Source organism: Protopterus annectens, chromosome 10.part0 (assembly GCF_019279795.1).
Source record: "Protopterus annectens isolate FY-2018-M chromosome 10.part0, PAN1.0, whole genome shotgun sequence".
Taxonomy (NCBI): Eukaryota; Metazoa; Chordata; order Ceratodontiformes; family Protopteridae; genus Protopterus; species Protopterus annectens.
In genome coordinates this window covers 862,200,600-862,221,792 of record NC_056744.1, presented here as the reverse complement: position 1 = coordinate 862,221,792, position 21,193 = coordinate 862,200,600, and the positions used below count along the sequence as shown (strand labels likewise).

The 21,193-nt window shown below is 38.7% G+C and overlaps 1 protein-coding gene across 1 annotated transcript in view; it reads right to left on the bottom strand.

The window, feature by feature from the left end:
* Window positions 1–21,193, bottom strand: part of TGFBR3 (transforming growth factor beta receptor 3) — a 2,354,992-nt gene that overhangs the window by 1,012,153 nt on the left and 1,321,646 nt on the right. Inside the window, exon 5 of the mRNA XM_044085660.1 lies at window positions 1,264–1,447. Coding sequence (XP_043941595.1) covers window positions 1,264–1,447 — 184 coding nt within the window. The remainder of the gene's footprint in view (window positions 1–1,263; window positions 1,448–21,193) is intronic.

The window sequence follows — 21,193 nt, the reverse complement described above, 5'->3', positions numbered from 1 at the left end:
GCCATGGCCTGCTGAGTGACCTCGGACCCAACAGATGAACTGAAAATGTAAGCAGTGGAAGTTGAAGGAACCGAAGGCATGTCTGACTCTAAATGGGTCTTGATATAGGCCTGGGTTGCTGTATCAAATGTTGAGGGGGGCTGCAAAGGCACCTCACCTTCTTCAACAATTATCAGTCTATCAGGAGAGTCAGCAGGGGAGTGATTGTTGTCCAGCGACTTTGGCTTAAGTTTCTCTTTTTTGCTCTTATGTAGCTCAAGATCGGGAAAACCAGCGGACACCATCGGACATGGTTCAATTGATTCTTGTCTTTAAAATAGAATTAATTGCGCAACTGGTCCAAATGTTTTAAACAGTATTACCACTCTAACAATTAAACAAGGCCAACTGCAGATCAAACTTTCAAAACTAACAAGACAATATAGTCTTAGAGGTAAGAAATAAAACACTAGCAATTGCACAGAGAGTAAAAAGAGGAAGTTATAATGAGGAATGTAGAGGCTCACATCTAAACCTACTGATAGCCATTTGTTCACATCTGTATCTTATTTGTGTTTAAACAAACTTGTTCTGCTTACTCTTAAAATTACTGTATGATAATCAATACCATTTCCCTTTACACACAATTCCACTGCTTCTCAACTCTGTGTCTAAAATTTTAGTTCACCATCTGTATACTTTCGATATGTATACACAATGTAATCTCACCTCCATTTTAACTTCCTGTTTTAAACTTCATTCCCAGTGAAATGACTAACACCAAAACATTCTACAGCAAACCCGTCTACTTCTTTGTCTGTCTAAGCTGATCTGTCAGTTTTCTATGTGAAATGCTTATCATATCCTGTATATTAATTCAAGCCTCCATTCAGTGGGTTGTAAACCTGTGAAAAGTAATCCATATGTATACTCTTTGCAGTGGAAATTATACCATACAATGTGTAAAGCATTGCAAAATGTGAAATTTGCAAACATGACCTGGAGTTGGTACTTTCAAATGTCCACAATTAAACTGGAATTTAAGGATTATCTACCATGACAAGTAAGCTTTCTATTATGCTTCACCTCAGTGTTTTACTCATGTACTGTGCTATAAGGAAGACGAGGATGACTCCAACTTTTACTTAACTAGTAAATAAAATACATGCTCCTAACTTGGGTACCATCAATTTAAGCTACAAATAACCATATATACTTTCACAGGCAGATATTCAGAGGAAATGCATCCTTAGCTGCTACTAAAGTTTTTGTCAATCTCCTTACCTTCCCCCACTTTGACATAGATGTTCTCACACACTCTGAGTTCAGTAAAAGAGGTGACTCTCTTAAATTTTCTTTGGGTCCACTGCAACAGCTGCTTGTTGTCATGAGGCATATTGTGTTCTTCCAGCTTCGCAGTTGAAGAAAAGTCTGCAGTCTCAAACTGCACATTTGAACCCTTGGATACCTGAGATGGGCACAAAACTGAATATGACTATCTAAAACAAACAAATACATAAATAAACAATAATGTTCCACTGGGAATTCCATGTGTAAGGCAACCATGCTATGATTAATGACAGATGCACAGCAGTTTATAATAACATTTTATGACTGATTTGTTATGCTTCTGAAGTTTGCTTTTCTTCTAAAAAGATGTTCGTGATTAAAGATTAAAACCAAAGTTATATACATAGAATAAAATGGTTCATATGAGTTAGAGCATATAACTCAAGAGTCCAGAATTTTGCAGAATGTCCAGATTCTTGCTTAATATTTTTGGTTGTGTTCCTCATACAAGTTGTGGCTTTTCTGGAAAATTATTGAGGATTGAAGTCACCACATAATGACGCACTTTTATTTGAGTTTTAGACTTCAAACCCTTATGAAAATGCATGCTAATGCAAAATCTTATTTAAAAGTACAATGCAAGGTCAAAAATAATATAGGATATCATTGCATTTAGCTTGCATCCACTTATATAAAAGTATCTTAACAAACTCTAAACTTGGTGACCTCTAGGCTACAAAAGCTATATTACCTTGTTTAATCAAGTAAGCAGTTCAAAGAGCAGTTGTGTAGACAGCTGTTGCAAATTTGAAAACCAGACAACCCTCACTTAATGGAGAATTACAAAGATTATCTGTGTTATCTCCAGTTATGCTTTCATAAACATCATCTAGAAAGGTAGGAGTTCAGAAAAAAACATTAAGAAACCTTGTATCATGAAAGCAACAAGTTTCAGTGCTAAATTATGGGCTCTCTATCTAGCGAGCAAAAGTATCAGTAAAGGAGAACAGGGTCTGTTCAGCGATTAGGAGGTCTCATAAACTTAAGGTTTACAACTGTTGATTATATGTACTACAGTAAGCAAAGCTAATGTATCTTTAACTGGTTTCATCAGTGTTCAGGTTGGAGCCTCTGCCACATACAGTCATTTTATAACTGATTACTAATTATAAGAAAGAAAACACAGTGCAACGCATGCAGACTTAAGTGGATGCAACAGCATGCACCCCTAAACCTGGTTCCACAGTCATGTAACACTGAGACAAGTTGTAATGCAATGCAATAACCTGCTTCTTAAATAAATGCTGCAGCAAAGGATCTCCCTGGTAATGAACTGCACTGTGCCAAACAGTGTAATTAATGACTGTAGTCCTCAGTGACATGCACACCACTTATGTTACACATTGTCTTGTTGCATTGCTCATGATGCACACTAATTAAAAAATACTTCTAGGCATGCTTTTTAACCGTCTAGAAGATATCTGTCTCACATTTTCGATCTTTTCCTTACAAAATGTGTTGATTTCTGGCAAATCATTGAGCAGTGAAGTCACTAAATAATGACAGACATTTGAGTTTCAGACTTCATATCATTCAGAAAAGGCAGATTAATACAAAATGCTAAATCTTATACGAGCAATTATTTAAAATCTGGCCCTGATTTTGAGCCTTTGCACCCTTCCCCCATTAATCTTTGTCCAGAATTCTTGCACTGAGAGGTACTGTTTACAGGACCAGGGACTATCATTGTTTTAACTTTCAACATAAAGAATGATCCACTGAACAGTATACAAAATCAAGAGAAAACAGTGGGTGAGCAAAGGTTAACAAATCAAAAGAAAACAAAAAATAAAAATAAAACCTTGTAGGAATAATGTATTATAAACAAAATTTTCTGCACAACATTCACTTTGCTAGTCACAGGCATCCTATAAAAGTCTTCTCACAAGCAACAATATTGGTGAGAAACTGTTTATAAAAATGTTAATACAAGGACTCAGAATGTATATCACAAAGGTAAAAGGAGCAGTAAATGATGCTTTACAGTTAGTGTTTGAAAACATACATTGTACTGGGGTTACTAGTTATCCATTTTTACTGTATTGTGACTTATGGCTAGTTCTGTTTGGTACTGAAAGCACTCTGCTGCATACTTAAGATGCTGCATAAAATTTACACTTGTGTTCAGTCCACACACTAAGCTGACACAACTAGTCCATATTTGGACATGACTGAAAGCTAAAGAAAGAAATGCCACTAGTTTACAGAACTGGTTTGTCTGTGTTATTTCTTCTGAAAATGTACTATTTGTACTTACTGATAACTTGCACATTCTGTACCATATCTGACAATATAAGAAAATATTATTTACTTATCTGGTGGTGGGGCTGCGGTAGCGTTGTCACCTCACAGTATGACGCTGTCCGGTTTGATTCTCAGCTAGAGAGTCTTCTGCGTGGAGACATGCATGAATGGGCGTACCTTCGTTGAAGGTTGTGCGTCAGGGCTGGTAACTCGGCACGTAAAAATCAACTACCAATCATTAGCGGACTGGAGTTCCGCTGTGGCGACCCCTAACCGGGAAAAGCCGAAAGACACAAACAAACAAACTGTTTCTTAAATGGGTACATTGGCTAGCCCAAAGGCCCCTTTCTATCATGACTGGGGCTGTAACATAGATAAAACAAGTACAAATACACTGCATAAACGAGTGCAGTGGGTACAGTCACAATGAGAACACAAATACATGGTTAAACTTTCAAATTATGGTTTGCAGAGAACAATTCAAATTGTTATTTGAAATGAAAGCACTGCAACAATGAAAAAACTAAATTATGTATTATAAGACAGGAGTTTCACTATTTGCTACAAGATGTAAATTATATAAAAATAAGATTCACAGTTTACAAAAACAGAAAACTACAAATCAACAGATTCTACTTTTGAAAACAAAAACAAACAAAAAATATCTTGGAGGAATAATGTATTACAGACATGCACAACGCCCACTTTGCTAGACATGGACACCCTATAAAAGTTCTCACAAGCATCAGAATTAGTGAGAAACTGTCTATAAAAATATGTTTATACAAGAACACTGAATGTATACCACAAAGGTAAAAACAGTAAATGATGCTTTGCAGTTGTTTCTTTTTCTTTCAAAGATGCATTGTATGGTTACTAGTTACTATTTTTACTGTATTATGACTCATGGCTACTTGTACTCGGTACTGAAAGCACTCTGCTGCATACTTAACATGTTGCATAAAATTGGGTCTCTATCATAAGCAAGAAATGGCTGAAAAGCGGACACGTACTGAGCGACACATATTCATCGAACCGCATTTAAGCTACACAGTGTTGCCCTTTCCTTCACTGTAGTGCAATCTTGGAGTTGGTATATTTAGTTAAGGAGGTGTGGGGGGCACAGCCCCCCATGTTGGGGAGGCGTGGGCTGGGAAGCCCCCCACCTGATTCAGGTTTCTAAGTTTTTTTTTTTTTTTTTTGCGAACGGCTGTGTGAATTTTTTTGCTAGAAAAAATTAGAGGATGTGGTCTTTCACTGTTTACAGCATTCGCGTTTTGTGTGTTGCACATATGCGTTTTCGTGTTTATTATACAGACCCCATAAAATTTACACTTGTGTTCAGTGCACACACCCAGCTGACAAAACAAATCCATTCAGGGCTCAAAGGAAAAGAGATACTAAAACAAAAGTAGAAAACAAAAACATCAGTATGAGTAAGGCATTCACTCCAAGCAGAATATCAATCTGCATCGTCTTACAGGCAATGAAAGTGATCATCCATTTTATGTCTGTAGTAATCAAAGGAGGTAGACAAGGAGTTCTAATAACCTGCATCCTAATACTACAGACAATATGAAAAATACACTGCTGCAGTAGCCTTTAGGCTATATGCGTTGCTTCCCTGTCTAGGAAACAACCAGACAGCTTCACGAAGCTCTGGCTCCCTCACACTTACACTCTAACTGGCTGGCCTCAAAAATGGAAATCAGTAGTCAGAGTGAAGATTTCTTCAGGACTTTTTTGCCCATAACAATCCAGGGAAAAAAAAAACAGTAATAACAAAGAAATATACGAAGTGGAAACACATAACCTTACTTTATATCCCAACTAGTTTACAGCTATATACAAGAGTAGGGGGTGGAGGAATTCAAACATCTACTGTTATGGGGGAATGCAGATTACACTACTGTACTATGTTCATCATTCCCATTGGCTGCAGTAGACTAAGTTATATGGATTGATTACCAAAGAATATCTTACCTAGGAGAAAGAAGGATACAGATCCAGGAGCCCTTGGAGAATGTTCCTAGCAAAGCTAGCTCTGGACCTTGAAAAGGGATCCATTTCATAATGTTTTGTACAGGTATGTACAGAAGACCATGTAGCTGCCCCTAAAAAGATTCCAGAGTCCAAAGCTTTCTAGTAGAATGTGCCTTGAAATTATCTGGAATGGGCTTACCATGGTGGGAATAACAAAAGGCAATAGCTGACAACCACCACCTGGAAACGGTCTGTTTAGACAAAGGATGACCATCCTTTGCCCCTAGATAATAAATTAATAGCTGATCAACTTTTCTAAAGGACTTAGTTCTGCCAAGATAATACCTCAGCTCTTTTTGCACATCCAGAGAATGAAGAATCCTTTCTTCCTGTTTTTAATGTTCTGGGTAGAAAGCTAAATGATGAAGGTTTGATTCAGAGTAAACTCTGAAACCAGTCGGAGTATAGAAGAGGGGTTTGTTCTTAATGTGACCCTATCTCTGTTAAAAATTATGTAAGTTTCACCCACCACAAGATCTCACAACTCAGATATTTTTCTTGCACAACTCAGAGCAAGCAGGAATACAATCTTCCAAATCAAGAATCTTAAATCAGCTTGATGGAACAAGTTCAAAAGGTAAGGTAACATAGACAACTTCTTCAGCACAAAGCTAAGATCCCTAGGAGGAGAAACCCATTTCTGAGAAGGTCTTAGGTGTAAAATTCCTTTTCAGAAACTCTTTTACCACAAACAGAAAAGAAAGAGGCAGGTCCATGGGCAGAAAGGCTGAAATGTCTGCAAGATAAACTTTTACAAAACAACATGATGAACGGTAGAGGAAAGCAATTCACACAAATATTTCAGAACCAGTCACACAAAATCCCTGTTGGGCCCCCAGTTCTTGGTTTGGAACCAACTAGAAAAGTATTTCCACATAATATATGACCTAGTAGCACGTTTTCTTGCCTCTTTTAGTACCTGCTGTTTGTCCTCATGAAATAAGTGCCTAAGAGGTATTAGAATTGAATCATCCAGGCATTCAGTTGAAGTTCATCGAGATTTGGGTGTATCAAACTCCCCATTTTGAGTATTTTATTTATTTATTGACATTTGTTTACCAGGAAAGTTTGATTGGGTCATAAAGGCTCACTTTCAGCAGAGGACAAGGAAGAAAAACTCCAAATAACACAATTAAGTTAAGGTCTTGTTGGTAGGATACATAATCATTATTTACAATGTTATAAACAGAGAAAATAAAAATGTGAAATGTTCCAGAGAGGACAAAAATATTTACAATTTTGACTTGAAAGTAAATACTTACAGTTCTAACTTGAGTAGACTTTTTATCTTTGCAGTAGCTGTAATATTTTGAAAGTCATGAAGGAATTCAAGTTAGGATAGTTTAGTGTGGATAGTGACAGGTAGTTGTTGTTGTGTCTTTCGGCTTTTCCCGGTTAGGGGCCGCCACAGCGGAACTCCGGTCTCTAATGATTGGCAGTAGATTTTTACGTGCCGTGTTGCCGGCCCTGACGCACAACCTTCAATGAAGGTACACTCATTCATACATGTCTCCACACAGAAGACGCTCTAGCTGAGAATCGAACAGGACAACGTCTAACTGTGAGGCGACAACGCTATCACAGCACCACCACAGGTAGTAATAAGAAAATATTTAATTTCAGCCAAGGGTAGCTCCAGGAGTAGATCCAGTCTGTGAGGACACTTTTGATAATTGCCCCTGGCCAGTTCTTCAAGAAGGATAAACCAAAATTGCCTGGGCCAAAAGGGAGCCACCACGATGACTTTTGGGGAGTACTTCTGAATCTTCGGAATTACCCTGGATATTAGTGTAAATGAATGAAAAGCATAAAGGAGCATTCCTTTCCAAAGTAATGAAACTGTATCTGTTTCCAGGTTTGCCTGCAATGTCCCAATACAAAATGTGTTTAGTTATATGTTTTGATAGAAGGTGAATGAATCGATTTTGAGGTGTTCGCACAACTGGGATGAGTTCCTGGAAGACTCCTTAAATTCAGTTTTCATTCATTACGGTCTATCCAGGTCCTGCTCTACTTGTCTGCCACTATGTTTGCTTTGATGGAATGGAAGATGCTTGGAAGGTTATGGATATTGCAGAGCTACCCGCAAGCTGTCAAAGCCAGCCTGCATAGGGAGTATGCCCTTGTACCTCCTCACTTCTTTATGTACCATCTGTAACCCTCCTGCACCTCTTTTAACATCCAAGAGTGTGACACAGTCTTTTGTCAAAGAGAAATGTTAAGAACCAGCATATGTAACAGTTTCGCGGAGATACTGGCTGGAAGAAAGGGAAAGGGGTGAGCAGAATGCTGGCATAATAATTCTGTACTATTAGTCAACCCCTTCTTCTGAAAGCAGCCTTGTTTCGTGTTATTTTCCTCCAGCCATCTCCTTTTAGCTCTTTGTTTGCTAGAATACAGATGGATTTACATATTTGTCTTTTTAGTGAAAGGAGGCAGCCTAGAAGATTTGTATTAGGGGACATGAAACATATTAGATACTCCCTGAATTAATTTTTCTTCTTCATCTTACTGTGAGAACTTGGGTAGCAGAAAAGTCAAACAATATATCCTTATCTAAATAGCATCTAAGATTTCAGACTTCAGCTCATCAGCAAACTTGTGGTTATGTATCCAAGCATTATCTTCTCAACACTTTAGCAGTAGCAATGGCCCTAGACACAGTGTCTGCACAATTTAAAGCATGTTTGGATACCTGGGACAAAGCAGAAACAATATGAATCAAAAAAGAACTTTCTTTTGTAAGAAGTAAGGTAGTAAATTCCCTCAGGCTATCAATATGACAAGCCTGATAATTGGGAATTTAGAAAGCTAAAGTGGAAGAAAATATTCTCCTACCCTAGGCAGTCTAATACCTTGCCTTCCTTGTCACAAGTTAATGGTCAGTGTTCAGTAGTAGTCTATGGCCATCACATGAAGCAGTGGATATGGTTGCTGGGTCTAAGCAAAAGTAAAAGAAAATAATTCTGAGGTGCATTATGCATTGTATCTGCTTTTTAGGAGCTGATGGCTGTTTATCAGGATGACCACATGCAACATTCAACACATCCCTCCAGGGCTGACAGTAAATGAGGGGTGGGAGAGGACTGAGGTTGATCCATCTGTAACATATCATAGGATCTTCTCAGTTCAGGGCGAATGTTTGCTTCTTCCTACATAAATACCTCACTCATCTTAGCTATGGTCATGTAACTCAACCAGCCAAGACACTACACAGTTGTGAAGTGAATGTCTAGCTGCCAAAACATCTCAGACATCACCAGCCTGTATAACTGATGCCCAGTGAACACAGGGAACCATTTCAAGCCACTATCATTACAGAAGCCTCTGCCCACCCCCCACCTACAAGTAGAGGTCACAGAAGCCACAAGTGAGCCCTACCAATCACTTTCATAAGAATGACCTCCATTGCTCTGCTGAGACTTAGGCCTAACACCAACTGGTGACCTAGTGCCAGAAGCTAGACAATCACTGCTGTTCCTGTTCCACCACTATAAATGGACGTGCAGAAGGAAGAGGAAACAAAAAAAATCATTAGTAATAACATATTTTGTAAATACTACTAAAGTTGTACAGTCCAGTAATGCCTATGGCATCATTGTCCTGTCACTGGGAGAAGAACTCTTGCCTCTTATGGCATCATTTCATGTTTTACCTCCACTTCTCAGCCAATATATGACAAAGTCTATGAATTTAGTACAGCAGTAGGTCTGGAAATCTCAAGATGGGAAAAGATGCTTAAAGTAAAATCCTGTCTGGTTGTCCCTAACCTCTGCTTCCCTTGCACAAGACATTATAGTGATACCTACACTGCTTGCCAGAATGGGTGATGCCAGCAGAAACATTCACCATCCTGGAAAGCTCATGGTAGGCTTCAGTCTTGCATAAACAGCCAGCATACTGGCCCAGTCTGAAACCCACCATGGAGGAAGAATAAAAAAATCTTATTGTCCCTTGGGTAACACAAAGAAGTCCTGTCCTTTTCAGTGCCTGAAGCAGCCATTATCACTCAGACATGTCCACTCAAACAGCAAAATGGTAGCTCTGTGCGCATATATGCATGGTCACACATCATATAATATGCACCGTGCAAAGGCAATGTGCTACAAAATGGTCTACAGTGCACAGCGCTAGGACAGTAAGGGAATGAGCAGTACAGCACTACTTGTTATGGCAGTGTGGTGCATTAAGGTAGCAATTCAGAGATAGCTGAGACAAACTCTCACTAACATTACCTCCACTCCATGAGGCCCAACTCAGTATGTGTGAGAAACTGAGCTAACATGAGCAACTGTGGAATGAGTAGTTTACTGCATCAGAACACCAGACTTTAAAAAAGATGAAAGAGATATACTGAAGGAAAACAAGACACCCAGTAATGTAACCCTGCATTGTACTGAACACTCACGGTGGGTGGCAGCATCAAGGATATAAAGGAACTTATGTGCATGGGTGTGGGAACACACCACAGTGTCATTACACATTCATGTCAGGCTGTAGGTGGTAGGCACACAAGTTGCAGTGTGCGCCAATGGCAAGACACCATGGCTCCTGCATATCGGGAGAGCCAAGGCAATGTATATTGTGTGTGTGGCAGGGGGTGTCTCCTCCATGTGCTGCAGCATAATGCCAAGGAAATGGGAGTGGATGTCTGTAAAATTCCTACCGTATTCCCTGCTGGCCACACTGAATGGTTCATGTAGTTAGACTGGTTAAAGCTACACATACCTTAGTGTCCAATGGAACGGGCAGTCAATGTATCACCTTGATTCAGGAGCCAGACTGCAATTTCTACAACAAACATGCGTTCAAAAATATTTTGCTGAAAGCTACTTTTAGAGAATGTTAACTATACACTTATCTCACTGTTATGCAATCTTGGAATTGGTATATATATATATATATATATATATATATATATATATATATATATATATATATGTCAGGGGGTTGGAGGGTCTTCTCCATAAGGGGGGATGCAGAAGGACTTGGCCCCTGCAAAGGAAAATGCTTATTCTGTTACGTGCTATGAGTGTTTTGTTAGCAGAAGTGTTTCCCAGTTCTTGCCAATGGAGATATTTTACTCATTGGATCATCACTAACCCTTTAGTTCCACATGTTGATGACACAATTCACCAAACTCCTGTATGGTATGCCTATCCATGGGGAAGCAGTCTATGATCTACTTATCAGTCAACCGATAGTAAGTTAGGTACTGATGGTACAATCTTCTTTTGTATAAAGAAATGCTATGCACCATGACATAGGCACTGAGTCTGAAAGCAGACACTGAGATAAGTTACTTATTTATTTGTCTTTGTTTACCGGGCAAGGCTGAATGGGTAATACCCATTTTCAGCAGAGGCCCAAGGAGAAAAGCTTCATTTGTTTGCATTGCACTATACTTAGTTCCAGATAAACACAGGGCAGTTAAATTTCTAATTTACATTTATACACATACAGTAGTTACATTTATACATTCTAAGATTTTACAGAGGTAGAAGTTACTGCAGAAGAAGGCCACGTGCAACTTAGTGGATTGTACAGACAGCAGTTATGTACAAAAAATGTTTTGTCATTTCAGTGAGAGTTTGAGAGTATTCTACTTAAGGAGAGTATTTAGAGAATACTGTACAGTGGGCATAAAGTCTTAACCTGGTGATGAGCATGTGCAAGACCAGGACTGGTTAAGATGTTGTTCAAGCAGTGGTGTTAGAGAGTTTTATTTGTGTGGGGATACTATTCCAGAATTTAGCAATGTACTGAGAGTACAGCAAGTCTCCTGCAACATTATTTGACTTATTTGTGAACAGTAAGAATTTGTTACTAGAACAGAAGTCCCTTGCTGGACAATAAGACAGTGATATTTTTTTTAACACAAAGCCTTTTTCTGGATGATAAATGAGTTTGTCTGCTGCAGTTAGTTGTGAAAATGTCAGGTAGTTGTACAGTTCAGGCCAGCTTAATTGCTTTAAGCTATGACAATGGTGAGTCCTATGAGGGAGATTGGTGGCAAATTTTGCTATTTTACTGTAGCAGGAGGCAAGTTTCTTTAATTTTTGAGAATTGTTTATTTCTTTTAAGATAGGAGTGGCATATAAGAGAGTTGGCAATAAGAGGGTAGTGGCTAGAGTACTTCTTGAAGTATCTGTAAGGAATCCATCGATCCTATAAAGGAAGCCTAGAAAATAATATCGCAAAGAGGGAACACAGAAAAGAAGATTAGTAAAGTAGAAGTTAAAAAAAACAGAAGTTGAGGTTATGGAATACCTGCAAACTGAAAGATTTGGTGTAAGTCTAACAGGTTACATCACAGCATGAGGCCTTCACTGATAGATTTCCACTGATTGCCTCTCTGGTTTCTTTGCATTTCACCTGGTTTACACCCCTTGTGCTATCCCCTTCCACCAATACTATGTCTATATTAGAATCCTGCTGAGCATGGAGCCATCTTTAAATTACTAGTCTCCCACCAGGACACAAGTGCTCTTCAGCAATTGAATTCTGCTTGCTGGTAAGCCTTTAGACCTCAGGAATTTGTTTAAAGTGTTCAGATTTGTAAAGTGATACTTACTTTTTGCTGCTCATTACTCTTTTCTTGGTGGGCTCTGGCCCGCTCCGTTTGCCCTCGCTAATGCTCGGGCTCTTTCCGCTCCCCTGCCCTGCCCCCAATTCCCTCTCACACCCACTACTTCTACATTTATAGTAATCACAACCACACCCACAGCTCAACCTCAACACCTCCACCAATCACACCTCCTCAAGTCAGATCACATTACACCACACCAACTTGCTCCACCACAAAATACACTCACCCACTCTCATTCCTGCTAGGCATTATTACATCACCCCACACTACTTACCCATCCACATATAGTGCAACCCTATAATTCCTATCCAGACCTCCACCTAGAACCAACTTAAACTTTATAACCACGACTATCACACAACTAATAGTCTGTCTTCTCATAATTCTTTATAACTCCACAAGTTATCACTCTAGCAATATCCATAAACTTAGTAGCACAACCATATATTATGCACTCTCATATACAGACACTGCACATTATAATATCTGCCCACAATTGTTCAAGAACGACATAACAGACCAATTCAGAACTAAACACATATGCTCTCATTCCTACTCCAAAAATCACAATACTTTCTCACACTCATCACCAAACTCCAACATCTGTATCACCATTTTAACACCAGGCTCACCATAAGTGGGGATATCCACCCCAACCCAGGCCCAAATCCATCCTGTCCAACACAAACTGCTCCAACACAAATGTCAGAAAATAACACCCCCATTATCTTCATACCTGGGCAAATCAACAACAGCAGCAAAACCAACCATCTTTTAATGCTAAATATTAATATTAGAAGTATCAAAAATAGAATACCTGAACTCCAGGCCACAATAGCACATTACTCCCCAGACATAGTTGCTTTAACAGAAACCTGGCTAAATAAAAACATAGCTAACTCAGAAGTTCTCCCTACCGACTACAATATCATTAGACAAGCCAGACCACTTTGTAAAGGGGGTGGAACTGCCTTACTGTACAAGTCCAACTTAACTGGATGTCAATTACCAAACTCCTACCCCTCCCCCAATAATTGGGACATACTTATCTCACAACTTCAACTTCACCCTAAAAAGGTCATCACCACAATTGTGACCTATATTCCACCTGGTAACACACCTGCTAGCCTTGAAGACTTCTTATCCTGGTGTTCTTAAACATACTCACAAGAAACCCTTATTCTGGAGGATTTCAACCTAGATTGGTTCACCTGTATATCAGAACCACCAAGTTGTTGTTGTTGCTGTTGTTTGTCTTTCGGCTTTTCCTGGTTAGGGGTCGCCACAGCGGAACTCTGGTCCGTTAATGACTGGCAGTTGTTTTTTATGGTGTCGAGTTGCCAGCCAGATGCCCAACCTTCAACGAAGGCATGCCCATTCAACGCACGTCTTTCGAACGCCCACTCAACCACAGGGAGGACATGCAGACTCCATACAGAAGGAACTCCAAACCCAAGCCGAGAATCTAACGGGAGAACCTCTTGCTGTGAGGCAACAACGCTACCAAGTAATCTAATAAATTTCCATGGCTGCCAGCAGCTCATCCAAATTCCAACTAGATGTGATAAAAAATCTGAAAGGGAATCCATCCTTGATTGGATCCTAACAACCTCACATTGTACCCCCTCACAGGCAGTCTCCCAGACAGCTTAAGTGTCCACAACATAATATACCTTATACGTAGTAGAACAAGCATATGCAAAACCACTAACTATAAATCCACTAGAAACAAAAAAAAACAAATTCTCTCCTGATGTCCTCAATACATTACTCTAACTGTGACTGGACCCCCCTAAAAACCCTCCCACTTGACCAGGCTGTAGCATATTTCAACAAAACATTTCTACAACACCTAGACACTGTGCAAAATCAAGGTTAGAACCTCTACAAACCCCTGGCTCAGTAAAGAAACCAAACAAATCCTCAAGTCCAGAGACACTGCCTGGCTTTACTATAAAAAAAACAAAGAAACCACAAAGCCTAACTAAGTACCAAGAACTGCGCAACCATGCAAAAAAATGCATTAGGCTGAATAAAAAATCCTACTACTAGACATTATAAACTAAATACCAACACAACCCCCAAAAAGTTTGGAAAAATGTAAACCAGCTGCTAAAAGCCACCCAAAAGGCTACCCACAAACCAACCACACCTGACACTAAAGTTCCCATCGAAACACAATTCAATCCTTAGTATCACAGGACAGTTCCTACCTCACTATCCCCCCGAACACAAATAACATTAATACAAGCTTTACCCTCAAAACAGTTTCCACCACTTCAATCAAAAGCATGCTCTCCAAACTAAAAACCTCATCAACAGCAGCCGACCTACTCCCCAGCTATTTCTTGAAACTCACAACAGATGCTATTGCTATCCCAATCTCCACTCTCATGAACAGTTCAATTGTTGAAAGCCATGTGCCCAAACTTGTGAAAATATCCTATGTTACACCCATACATAAAGGCGGGACCTCCACTGAACTTAACTACAGACCCATTGCTTTACTCTCCCCCCTGGCCAAAATCCTAGAAAAATGCATCCATACCCAGGTGCTAAAATATCTCCTAGACAGCAACATCCTGTCACCTACTCAGCATGGTTTCAGACCTGCCCATAGTACCACTACAGCCCTCCTCTGCTTCACAGACATAGTAAACCACCTCAAAAACGAAGGCCTGCAGGTGTCAACTCTTTTTTTGGATATGTCCAAAGCATTTGACACAGTCTTGCACCAAATCCTGCTAAACAAACTAAACCAATATCACCTATCAAATTCCAGTCTTAACTGGTTCCAAAGCTACTTAACTGACAGGTACCAAGCTGTGAAATGGGAAAATTCTCTCTCTCCTCAGCTGCCCATAACTATAGGAGTCCCACAGGGTTCTATCTTAGGACCACTACTATTCACAATCTTCACAAATGACCTCCATACCTCCACACAGCATGCATCTATCATTCAGTATGCAGATGACACTACCTTAATCTGTGCTGTACAAAACATTACCACCCTCCTGCAAACAACTCAACTAGCATTCTTTGATGTTGAAAACTACCTTACCAAAGCCCTACTTATCCTCAATCCAAAGAAAACTCAGCTTATGATTATAACCAATTCTAACAAAAACACTGACAGCAGTCAATTCACTATCTACTCCACAAATGCTACTCCAATTGCTCCAGTGGCACAGGCTAAGCTATTGGGAATAACCATAGACTCCCATCTAAAATGTGATAGTTATCGCAACTTAACTATTAAAAAAGTACATGCCAAACTGGGACCTCTCTACTATATCAAACCATTTCTTACCAACAACACAAGATCAGTCATTGCTTGCTCCCAACTTTTATCCACTCTACTCTATGCATCTCCCATTCTGACTAATCTCAACAAAACTGAACTAAGCAAAATGGAAGCCTGCTATAACAGAATTGCCCGCTTTGCTGCAAATTGCTCATATAGAACTCATCACTGTACTGCTTTGAGACAGCTCCACTGGCTTGAACTGCCCAACCTCCTACCCTACAATCAGATCTTCCTCTGTCAGTCTATCTATTACCTCCCCAATAAGTGTCCTGCCCTCAAAAACCTAGTACAACATCACTCATCCAAAAGGCCTCTTGGATCATCAAGCAAACTACTACTAGAAGTCATCAACAGCTACAATAGCTTTGGAGACACACTATATAGTAGTTCAGTGGTTAAAAAAATGGAACTCTCTCCCCACTAGTATACAAAACACATTGTCCAAAGCCTCCTTTAAAACCCCCATTAGGCAATATCTCAAGCAAAGTTGGCAGTGCCATGATTGCTCCCCAGGCTAGAGAAAGCGGATAAGGTACACATACTAAACCTAGAGTACTTGATAATAGTTTTCACTCTTACTCGCAAACACTGGCTAATGTACAATGTATGTACTGTACCTGTGTACTATGTATGTATTCTACTTATGTTCCACACTTCATCTGTACACCACAAATCTATTAATTACCTTTATTTTTAAATTAATATTTTCTTGTTTGTTCTCTCCACTGTAAAATCATGTCTATTGTAATTTGTGTGTATACTGATCATGTCTAAATATCTAAATGTATCTGTAATTTTTCTATGTGGAGCTTTTCTCCCCGGGCCTGTGCTGAAAAAGGGCATTTTTCGCTCAGACACCCCCAGTTAACAAATGTAAAATAAATAAATGATGGAACGAGTCCCCAAAGTAAGAAGAAACAGGAAGACCAGGAAACATCTGAAGAAGAAATATGGATGAAAAGCAGAAAAGAAAATTAGTAATGGAGAAGTTAAAGAAACAGAAACTGAGGTTATGGAGTACCCAAGAAGTGAAGGATTTAGTGTAGAAAATCTAACTAAAAAAACACTGCATCATAGAGTAATGGACATCCAAATTAAGGACAAACCAGTAGAATGGGACACAACTTATCAGTTGTCATATGAAGATATTTTGGAGATTTCCACAGGAAACCAGTATAAACTTTCAGTTGGAGTTGGACAGCAAGGGAAGAAACAGGAAACTGTGGTAACTCTGACACAGCCAATGTTGAGGAGAGATAGGCCAGTGAGTTCCCATATGACAGAGCAATGGATGACAAGATGAAATTGAAGAGAATGTGCCATAGGAAGATGCTATGGAACTTTCTATAGAATGCCTGAAGGAAATGGAGAACAAAAAAATTTGTCCTCAGTTTAGAAGAAAATGAGCTAATAGAAAAGTAGCTTGATTTAATAAAGATAGACAGACATATTAAGATCAATGAAAGAAATAAATTGCAGAAGGTCAATAAAACCCAAAAAGTTAGAAGTTTGATAAAACAAATGACCATAGTAATTAGGACTGTCCATAGACACCCATGTGATATAACAAAAGAAAACAGAATACATTACTGTGCAGCTAAATTAATAACAGATTCTACCACAAGAACACATGGTAGTAAGGGAAAGGAAGGAAGATATCGAATACCATTATGGATGTATCAAAAAGAGAACACTATAAAGCAATTAGGACAAGACGTGTCACTGTTACAAGAGAATAGAAGAGTAAACAGATCAACAAAAATACTCAGAAAGATGTGATAAAAGCAATGCACAGTATTAGCACATAAGGATCTAGCTTGCACTACTGCAAATAAACTAAAAATCTCAACACAGGCAGAAAAACTTAGAAGATATGTACATAAATATAAGAGAAAAGTACAAAATAAGCAATTTATTGATGACCCCAAAATGTTCTATAGAGAATACATTTTGGAGAACTATCTATGAAGATCCTGTGGAACATAACAAATATGCTAAATGGATAGAAGAAGTAAAAGAAAAAACAAGAAGTTCAAATGTACAGAATATGAAATGGGATGAAGTAAGGGGCAGAGAGACTGCAATAAATTTAAGAAAAGCCTCCAAGTGGGAATACCCAAGCCCAGATGCAGCACGTAACTTCTGGCTAAAATTATTAACATCTTTGTATGAAGATTTAGCAATGAGTAAGAACTGTTTATATGCACACCCCGAACAGAGACCACCCTAGTTAACAACAAGAAAAATAATGCTTCTACTTAAGAGTAAACCTGCAAATTATCCTAAAAATTATAGACCAATAATTTGCCTTCCGATGACGTAAAAGCTACACATGCCAACAGAGTTTATAGTCATTTAGAAGAAAACTCAATCATGGCAATAGAACAAAAGGGTAATAAAAGAAAGTCATATGAACAAAGGATCATTTGTTGTTAAAGTCATAATGGAGAACTATAAAAAGGGGAAGAATCTAAGTATGGCATGGACTGACCACAAAAAAAACATTTGACAGTATCTCACATTCATGGATAAAAAGAGTGCTTAAAAATGTAAAAGATACACTCTATACTGATCTATTACACAACAGTGACCATGACACAGTGGCAGACCACTTTGCAATTAAGCCACGATAAAGGGCAAATTATTATTCCAGGGATAAAAATTCAGAGGGGGATATTCCAGGATGACTGCTGCTATTCTGTCTTATCCTTAACCCATTAAGCTGTCTACTTAACAGATTTGACCATGGCTGTAATTTGGCTCCCAGAGAGCAACAAAGTGTAAAATCTTCTTTTAGTAGATGACTTAAAACTGTATAGTTAATCAGATTAGGAACTGAAAGCACAGCTACAAGTGGTTAAAACTTTTTCAGATAATATAAGAAAATCATTTGGTCTTGATAAATGTGCAAATGCAACCTTTAAAGCAGGGAAGCTGCAGCACAAAGAAAACACCAGTTTGGGACAGGAATGTGATATAAAAGGACTGCAGCAAGAGGGAGTGTATAAATATTTGGGAACTGATGAAGGATCAACAATACAACATGAACAAATGTGAATAAAACTCAGTAATGAATATTTTAGAAGGCTTAAATTAATACTAAAAACAGCATTGACATCTAGGAACAAAGTCCAAGCTATAAACCAAATTGCTCTTCCTGTCTTAAGCTTTGGAGTGATTGATTGACCCCAGTACATGTTGGACAGGTTAGACAGGAAAACAAGAAGGATGCTTCATGGTCATCAAATGACTTATAAAAATCAGTGCATATCAAGATTATATATCCCACGTTCTGAAGGAGGTATGGGCCTCCTCTAAATTAATTACATATAGAGATCTGCAATCATGGGACTGCACACATCTGTTGACTTCACAAGACCCAAATATAGTGAAAGTTCTTAAACACGAGGAGAAAAGGTCTAAGATGACTTCCCTGCTTAGTTTAGCAGAAACATATCAGCATCAAGAGGGAATGGAAATCAAACCAGAAGCAGATAAAAATCAGGAGCAACTGACTGTGCCAAAAAACAAAAGAAAGGATATAAGGTGAAGGATCAGACGAGGAGGGAAGAAATGTGGAAAATGTATAAATATAGCTGCAAGTATAGGAAACTCTTGGAGCAACCTTATGTTGATCAGGATCGAATGCAGGAATGGTTAAGGAGAAGTGAATTTTAAACAAAAGTTGAAAGGTTAACATTGGTGACCCCCAAGATAGTGGACTAGGTACACGCTGGTTTACAAAGTCCACTGAACATGTGGGAGAAATGGACAAATGTAGGTTTTGTAAAACAACTGGAAAAAGTCGCAAATATTGTGGCTGGTTGTGATATACTAATGGCAGAAGGACTGTTTACTGAAAGGCATAACAATGTGGCAAGACTGTTGCACTGGGGATTGGACAAATATGGTATTGAACTGGCTGAAAAAACATTGAAAACATGAGCCATAAAGCATCATAGAAAATAATGAAGTTTATATCACATAGGATCACCCACTACCAACAATTCTAAAAATAGATCCGAGAAAACCAGATATAGTAGTTCATGATAAGAAGACAAAAGTAGCACTGATTATTGAAACTGCTACACCCAGTGACTACAGTGTCTTACATACAAAAAGACACAAAGTCATAAAATACCAGGATTTGCAGGCAGAAATGAGGGCAATGTGGAAGGATACCCAAACAGTTCCAGTAGTAGTAGGAACAACATATCTTATAAAAATGAATTTACAATCATACTTGGATATGCTACCAATACATGTAACTTCATAGAAATTGCAGAAGGAGTTATTACTGGGCACATTCTGGGTGCTGCAAAGAGTACTTTTGGCTAACACCAAAGATTGAAACAATATTAATTTCATGAATTTTAATCGTACTTCGACTTAGGAATGAGGTCTGTTACTATTATGGCATTAGAAACCCAAAAGACTTGAAGAAATTAAAAAAAATGAGAGCAATGTAGTTTCTGGTCTGTAGATTTAATGGTGTGCAGTACATGCTGGTCATATTTGATACTGTCATATATTATAATGCCTAGAGATTTACTGTGAGTTACAGTTTCAATGACAGTATTATTTGCTGACTTTTTGGTGAAAGATTACTTTGGACTTTGGCAACTTTTTGAGGTAAAAACCATTAACTTAGTTTTCTTGAGGTTGAGCAGGAGGTTTCATTTTTTTGAGCCAGATTTCTTCTCATAGGAGAAACATTTCTGGGTAATATCCTGAAGCTTATTTACTGTTCAGGCTGCATGTACTAATGTTGAGATATCTGTGTACTGAACTAAACTCACATGGTGAGTGGAGGCATGGAGGTCATTATTAAATATATTAAATAGGAAAGGACCCAGGACAGAGCCCTGATGGTCACCTATAGTAAGTGGTTTAAAAGATGAGTAGGTTTGTTGCCTTCCAGACAGATAAATAAGTAACCATGGCAAGGGGTTTTGTGAAAGTCCTACTGAGGAGAGCTGAATGAGCAGTTGCTGGTGTGACATAGTATCAAATGCCTTTGACAAGGAAGAACATCATGGTAACAAGCAGATAACTGTTTCTATGCTGGTTTATTACACTGGCAAAATGTAGTAAAGCAGTAGTGGTGCTGTGCTGAGGCCTAAAGCCATGTTGCGTTTCTGATAGCAGGGTATTTGAGGTTAGGTATTGCATCAGCTGTATATGAATGCATTTCTCTAACATTTTGGAGGAGGGGGTTGTTACTGGTCTGTAGTTATTAAACTCTGTAAATGTACCACCTTTGTACAGTGGTATGACGTAGGATTTTTTTTCCACAGTAATGGGATGTATCTTTCTGCTATGGACTTATTAATTGGTATGGACACAGGGAAAGCAATGACTTCTGCAGCCATTTTTAGATAGTTTGATGGTAGTTGGTCTACAGCTAAAGAGGTAGTTTTTAGTTTAAGGAGTAACTTCATTATGAGTGAGGTGGGTACTGGACTAAAACTGAAGAGCTCTGGGTGGTTCTGGTTGAACAGTGGTAAAGAAAGGAGTACATATGTATTAGAGTTTAACAGAGATAATATTGATTGTATAAAGTAGGAATTAAACTGTGTGGGGATAGAGTCTGTCATACTGTCTGTTTTTGGAGAGGGAGTGGTGGTTTTGCCAGGGTGGAGTAGTTTCTTTAGTGATGACCAAAAATGTTTTGGGTTGTT